Source organism: Alligator sinensis, unplaced genomic scaffold (genome assembly GCF_000455745.1).
Source record: "Alligator sinensis unplaced genomic scaffold, ASM45574v1 scaffold295_1, whole genome shotgun sequence".
NCBI classification, from domain to species: Eukaryota; Metazoa; Chordata; order Crocodylia; family Alligatoridae; genus Alligator; species Alligator sinensis.
This window is the reverse complement of record NW_005842754.1, coordinates 277,750-285,191: the sequence shown is the minus strand read 5'-3', so window position 1 is coordinate 285,191 and position 7,442 is coordinate 277,750. Positions and strand designations below refer to the sequence as shown.

Here is a 7,442-nt window from a genome sequence, read left to right as displayed (position 1 = left end):
CTTTCCCTCAGTGCCTTTTTTTGGCTCCATTTGGGGGTAAGATGGATGGGGGGGAGAGACTGTTATCCATATGTAGGTTCACACAGAATTAAGCTATGCATTAGGCAGCCAAAGAAAGTCTTAGAAGGTCTGCTTTTCATTGTCTGGTACCCTAAATATGTACAGTACAGCATGCACACTGGAGGGTAGGGAACAGATACAGGCCGACCTGGACAGGTTGGATCAATGGGCAGAACGAAGTAGGATGCAGTTCAACAAAGATAAATGTAAGGTACTCTACCTAGGAAGGAGGAATCCCCAGCACATCTATAGGTTGGGGGATGACCTCCTCAGCAGCTCAGAGGCTGAGAGAGATCTTGGAGTCATAGCTGACTCCAAGATGAATGTGAGCTGGCAGTGTAATGAGGCCATCAACAAGGCCAGTCGCACCTTGTTGTGTATTAGTAGATACATGACCAACAGATCAAGGGAGGTGATGCTCCCCCTCTGTGCAGCATTGGTCAGGCTGCAGCGCTTCAAGAGGGACACAGAGAATCTGGAGAGGGTTCAGAGGAGGGCCACTCGCATGATTAGTGGCCTCCGTGAAAGACCCTATGAGGGGAGGTTGAGAGATCTGGATCTCTTCAGTCTTTACAAGAGATGGCTGAGGGGAGACTTTGTAGCTGCCTATAAGTTTATCAAGGGAGCACAACAGGGAATTGGTGATGCGCTATTTACCAGAGCACCCCAGGGAGTAACTAGGAGTAATGGGTGCAAACTAGTGGAGAGTAGATTTAGGTTAGACATTAGGAAGACATTTTTTTTACAGTAATGGTGGCCAGAATCTGAAATGGGCTTCTAAGAGGTAATGCTATCACCTAACTTGGAGGTCTTCAAGAGGAGGCTTGATAGTCACCTGGCTGGGGTCATCTGACCTCGGTTCTCTTTCCTGCCAGGGGCAGGGGGTTGGACACGATGATCCATTGTGGTCCCTTCTGACTCTACAGTCTACAACCTATGAATCTATGCAGTGGATTAGTAGCTAGAGGAACATAAGTGGACCTAATTTTCTATTCCTGGAATCTAGTACTTTTGTCTAGCCCCATTGAACTGGGTCTACCTTACATCTCCTTGCTTATCCCTGTTCATTGCCTGGTTACAGAGCCTTCTCCATTTCTGTTTTCAGCCTCCTGCCAGACCTGAGCCATGGATACTAGTGGAATGTCAAATATTAAATGGCCTCTGCATTCATCATATCTAGTTACTTTGGGGTCTGTGACTTGAAGTTATAAGCTATGAGTGGATGCAATTGTAGGGTTGCTTTGTCTCCTGACGTATCAGATTGAACCAATTGCTGCTAACAGCCACCTTCCCACCCCAGCGTGTCCAGTGGTAATGGCAGCAGGTGGAGGGCATTCCATAGTCCCCTTCCTTCACATTGAACTACATGCCCTGGTGTGGGGTTGGGCTTCCCTTGGTATTGGCTAAGTCACAGGTGTCCAGCCTGTGGCATCCATGCCATAAGTTGCACAGGCAGCCTCTGTTTGGTGCAGCAGATTGGGGAGGGAGCAGAAAACAAAGTGGCAGACAGGGCAAAGAGCCAAAAGCAGAGCAGCGGGTCAGGCAAGGATTGGAAGTAGCAGTTGAGGTTGTGAGACATGCCTGCCAAAGGTTGGCTTCCACTGGTCTAAGTGATGTAAATCATATATAACCTTTATTCCATTATCAGGGCTTCACACGAGGTTAGAATTGCACAAGAGCAACCCACTGTTTACATCCAGGCTCGTGGGTAATTGGTAGAACTGGGGCCTAAAATTGAAGGAAAGCCATATGGGACTTGGTGGCCAAGAGTAACAGAATCTGTCTTTTCCAAACTGCTTCACTAGTTCCTTTTCTATTCCACATAGAGGCAACAGCCTTGCCCTCCCCTGTAAAGCTCAGCTCTGCACTGTCTGCCTCTAGCTTTCTCTACTCACACTGTCCTGCTGCTCCTTACTCCTTCTCTTGTGTCACCTGTTGCAGAATGTTCCTCCAGTTAATATCTATCAGTTACCTGTCTTGTTTTACAATGAACTCCTGAAGGCCCATTTGTTGCACAAAACACTCCTGTAGGAAAAGTTCTCACCCAGACTGTGAGCTCAAAATAGAGCAGGAGCTCTGTTAACTGTTCAGCACTATTCCTGTTAGTCTTGTGTGTGTAATGTTATCTTATCTTCTGCCAGTACTCTGATCATTGGCCAGTACAGCAGTGTGGCTGAGTAATATGAGAGAGAGGTCCATAGTGAGAGGAAGATGGGATGGGCAGAGCTTCTTAAAGAGTGTTTGTACCTCATGTACAGGGCAGGTCTTACGTGAGCTCTGTGTCCTAGGTATGCAGTGTTTAATGAGGATGGATCCCTTGCTGAGCTGAAAGGTTTTGAAGTGAAGCGGCGTGGGGAGCTGCAGCTAGTTAAGATCTTCCAGTCATCAGTGTTTGAGGCCTTCCTGAAGGGCACAACACTGGAAGAAGTCTATGCTTCTGTGGCCAAGGTGGCTGACTACTGGCTTGATGTGCTTTACAGCAAGGTAAGAGCAAGCATCTGGAAGAGAATAGTTCCTTTGCTTTTCTGCTATAAGTTGCATTCAGATGGGGAAATGGACATGTGAAAGGGTAGATGAGAAAATAAGATGGGCTGGTACTCTGCTGCCTTGTACTGGTGGAGAGGCAGGATGGACAAGAGCAGGATTGACCTTAATTTCTCCCAAAGTCATTCCCATTCCAGCTCTATTGTTTTGGTTTCTTTATGCTGTTCTTGAAGTCTAAGAATGGTCCCTTTTGTAGAAGCCTTTCTGTCAGTGATTTGTGGAATTTCCTTTGGCTGAATTAGTCATGGCTGGGCAAGTATTTGGTCTCTATCAGCCCCCTTCTGAGAATATGGTAGCACTCTGCACAAAGGTGGTCGTTTATAGATGGAGAAGTGTCTTTCCCCAAAGATTTGCAGTGAAACAGAAGAAGGAATAGAGCCCAGAATCTCGTCATCATGCAGTAAGATAAATGTGTATTTCAGCCAGCTTAGTTATATCGGGATTGGAGAGGGCTGACAGAAAATGCCAGGTGTGGGAGTATAAATCTAAGACATTTAGAAGGCATTTGAGGGCCACTCCTGTTCCAGATCAGGATGATAACTTCTTGGGGGATTTATCTTTAATATGACAGCTCTTGACAATCAAAACTAGACTTCCCAGACTCAAAGTGCAAAGTTTTGTCACTACCCACCTCACCAATACATTGAAACAAGCTAAAATTACAGTGTTCTTTATACATGTTAGCTCAGCGGTTTCCCATCTGCGATACATGTACCGCCAGTGGTACACAGACAACCTGCTAGTGGTACGCGTTAACAGATTTATTATAATTACTTTATACGACAAAAATGTGCTGGTGTTACTTAAGGTTGTAATGTTTTAAATTGTTAGATTACATAAGCATCAGAGGCAGAGTTGTTTTAATGTCTCCCATGTGAAGTGCCATGTGCTCACACAGCTATAATACCAGGAAGGTTTAATCGTTGGTGCCTGCTGGCATGGTCCCACAGATCTGCTCTCTTTCCAGGCTGCCAACATGCCTGATTCTGAGCTTTTTGAGCTCATTTCTGAGAATCGCTCCATGTCCCGCAAACTGGAGGATTATGGAGAACAGAAATCTACCTCCATCAGCACAGCCAAACGTTTGGCTGAGTTCTTAGGAGACCAGATGGTAAAAGATGCTGGGTTGAGCTGCCGATTCATCATCTCCAAGAAACCAGAAGGGTCTCCAGTCACTGAGAGGTGAATCTTCAATAAATACTATAGCTGGCATGCAAAAAGGGAACAGGTAGCTAAAGTAAAATGTGCTGTATTTCTGTCCAATTTAACCAGGCCTAGTGGGATAGAGGAATGAAATATAAAACGTAGGAGCTTTTCCTGCAGAATCAGGAATAGCATTCCATTGTATCTGTAATGCCAGCACCCAGTAGGTGATAGATGCTCCCCTGTCTTACTCAGGGCCATCCCGCTGGCTATCTTCCAAGCAGAGATCAGTGTACGGAAGCATTATCTCCGGAAATGGTTGAAGAGTCCCTCCATGCAGGACTTCAACATAAGAGCGGTGAGTGATCTGGAAATGACTCTGTGGGGCAGGTCAGTCCATTATTCTCCAATAACAGGTAGAAACTGCTGGAGGTAATTGTGTGCCATTGGCACCTGACAGAGTTATGGATAGTTGACAGGGAAAGGGGCTTTAAGGAGCCTCTTTGCACCTGCACCTCAGCAAAGCCATAATTCAGGATCCCATTTCTTCACCTTCCCCAATGCTAATTGATGTTCTGTCCTGTGAACAGATTCTGGACTGGGACTACTACATTGAGAGATTGGGCAGCACCATTCAGAAGATCATCACCATCCCAGCAGCACTGCAGCAAGTAAGAGGGGGAGGGCAGGAGAGGCTGGAAGTGGGAAGCAACTGGATCTTGGGTTTTTATGGTGTGGCTTGATGTCTCTACAGGTAAAGAATCCAGTGCCCCGTGTCCGACACCCTGACTGGCTGCACAAGAAACTCCTGGAGAAGAATGACATATACAAACAGAAGAAAATCAGTGAGCTCTTCACTAGTGAAGGCAAGAGACAGGTAATGGGGGTGAGAAAACAGACTGTCTGGGTCAGAGAGCTGTAAGGAGCAGTAGTGGGAAACGAAGACTTGACTGGGTACACGGGACTAACTGATGCTGTGCTCAAGTCAAAGAGCTCTGTTTCTGCCCGTTACCTTGGCCAACACATCATAGATTTGTAGCTGTTTGGTTTGGAAGAGACCTCAGGAGATCAGAGGGTCCGACCCCCTGCCATGGGGAGGAAAGAGCACTGGGGTTAGATGACCCCAGCCAGGTGCATGTCTAGCCTCCTCTTAAAGATTCCCAAGGTAGGGGAGAGCACCACCTCCCTTGGAAGCCCATTCCAGAATCTGGAATACCCTTACTGTAAAGAAGTTCTTCCTGATGTCTAACTTAAATCTGCTCTCCGTCAGTTTGTGGCCGTTGTTCCTAGTTACTCCAAGGGGTCTCCTGGTAAACAGAGCATCACCTATTCTTTGCTGCCCCACCCTGATGAATTTGTAGGCAGCCATAAAATCATCTCTCAGCCTTCTCTTGCAGAGGCTGAAGAGATTCAGGTCCCCCTCCTCAGGGATTTGCTTGCAGGCCCCTAGCCATACGAGTGGCCCTCCTCACCTCTCTCAAGGTTGTCCACATCCCTCTTGAAGTATGGCACCCAAAACTGGACGCAGTACTCCAACTGCGGCCTGACCAATGCCACGTAGAGGGGAAGTATCACCTCCCTGGACCCTGTTTGTCATGCACCAGCTAATGCATGATAGAGTGCTGTTACTTTTACTGATTGCTTTGTCACATCAACGACTCATGTTCATCTTGGTGTCAACAATGACTCCGAGATCCCTTTCTGCTGCTGTGCTGCTGAGAAGGTCCTCCCCCAGCCTGTAGATGTGTTGGTGATTCCTTCTCCCTGAGTGCAGCACTTTGCACTTGTCCCTGTTGAACTGCATCCTATTCTGTTCCGTCCACTTTTCCAACCTGTCCAGATCCGCCTGGATTTGTTCCCTACCCTCTAGTGTGTTAACTTTACCCCATAATTTGGTATCATCTGTGAATTTGGACAGAGTGCCTTCCACGCCTCATCCAAGTCACTGATGAAGACATTGAACAGCACAGGTCCAAGGACCGAGCCTTGTGGGACTCCACTGCCCACAACTTTCCAGGTCAATACCTACCAGTCCACCACCACTTTAGGGGTGTGACCCTTAAGCCAACTTGCCACCCACCTGAGTCTGTAATCATCTACGTCACATCTGCTCAGTTTATTTATAAGTTTCCTTGCACTTTGTTCCCTCCTCAGGTCACTACCAACCAGCCTCAGGAGAGAACTCCAAACCCACAGGTTGCTGATATGGAGGATTTTGGAACCATCAAGCCACTTCAACCATTGATGCCCATTGCAAGTAAGCGCAAGAGGATCTCAGCAGCAGTGGAGAGCCAGCAGGCATCCCAGAACCTGGAGCTGACCCAGTCCTGGAGGGAGATCCTGGGCCCACCTCCACCTTTGGGCACCACCAAGGTAATACAAACTGGGTTTAATCTAGGATGTATCCATGAAGAGTGCACTGGTCTGCTGAGCCTGGCAGGAAGCTTTGACCCCCATGCAGAGCCACAAGATCTTGTAAAAGTTTCTGCTAGAGGTCCTGCAAGAGAGTACTATTGGAGCAGACTTTAGCAAGGATGAAGAGGCTTTAGGAGGAGAGTAAGCATAAGAAATGACAGCTGCAGAGGAGTATTCTTTAGTCTGTATTGGGTGGTGCGTAAGAGAGATACAGGTAATGTGTTCGGTGCTTGTAGCTAACATTCATGTCGTGGTTGGGGGAAAGAGGCAGGGTTGCCTGTGACATACTATGTATCGGGTAGGCAACCCCTGGCATGTGTATCAGAGTGTGATATGCGAAGGCATTTTGCTTGGCGCACGTGCCTTGGGGAAGAGGCCAGGGCTGCACTGCCACACCAAGGATCAGACTCTGCAGCTCCCCCACCATACATCCCTGGCATGCCAATATCTTATAAGTTGAGGATGCAGGTGTTTCTGGCACTTTGTCCAAAAACATTGCAGACCCCTGCTATACATGATCCTGTGGTTCCTGTTCACAGTAGCTAATGCTGTCTTCATGATCAGGAGGAGCGGTTGGTCTGGCTTCGCTACCACAAGAAGAAGTGGGAGCTTCAGGCTCGGCAGAGACAGGAGCGCCAGAAAAAGCGGCGATTAGAAGATGGAGGGGTAGTTCTGGGCGGAGGGGTGATCAGGGATGCATCTTCCACAGGCCTTAGCAGCTACCTGCGTAGGACAGCACGCAGCATCCTGGATCTGCCTTGGCAGATAGTACAGGTAAAGATTAATCATTTAACTGATAAGCCCAGTGATAATCAGCTATAGATTACTGGTTATTGTTTCGCATGGGGCAGGGTGCAGTCTGGCAAGGAAGGGTGGCGAAAGGAAGTCACACGGTGTCCTAACAAAAACTGGAAGGCGGCAGGTCAGACATTAAGGAGGAAAGGAGGGGGAGGGACAAGGTGGGATTAGTACCCATAGCTAGTCTGCTCCCTAACTGCCAGCACACCTAGTTGCAACGGGTTGGGAAAGCCCATTGCCTGCTGCTGCTGCTTGCAGCTTCACATGGGCTGGGTTGTTTGGTGGGGCTTGCTGCTACCCCCTCTCTGCTTGTCATAGGCCCCAGACAGTGGCTCCCAGCAGCAGCTGTGTCTGAGCAGGTCTGTACGCAGCCCCAACTTCCCATGCTGCTCCAGGCAGGCAGCTGCAGCCCCTCCCCCATGCTGGGGTGGGGCAGGCGCTGGCTTAGGGCTCTGTACACCCCACCCCCACCCCGCAGGGAC

The 7,442-nt window shown here is 48.4% G+C and overlaps 1 protein-coding gene across 1 annotated transcript in view; it reads left to right on the top strand.

The window, feature by feature from the left end:
• POLE (DNA polymerase epsilon, catalytic subunit) overlaps positions 1-7,442 on the top strand; it is a 63,380-nt gene that overhangs the window by 37,732 nt on the left and 18,206 nt on the right. Inside the window, exons 24-30 of the mRNA XM_006034613.3 lie at positions 2,349-2,544; positions 3,572-3,786; positions 4,003-4,105; positions 4,338-4,418; positions 4,502-4,624; positions 5,902-6,120; positions 6,727-6,936. Of these exons, the coding sequence (XP_006034675.1) occupies positions 2,349-2,544; positions 3,572-3,786; positions 4,003-4,105; positions 4,338-4,418; positions 4,502-4,624; positions 5,902-6,120; positions 6,727-6,936 (1,147 nt within the window). The remainder of the gene's footprint in view (positions 1-2,348; positions 2,545-3,571; positions 3,787-4,002; positions 4,106-4,337; positions 4,419-4,501; positions 4,625-5,901; positions 6,121-6,726; positions 6,937-7,442) is intronic.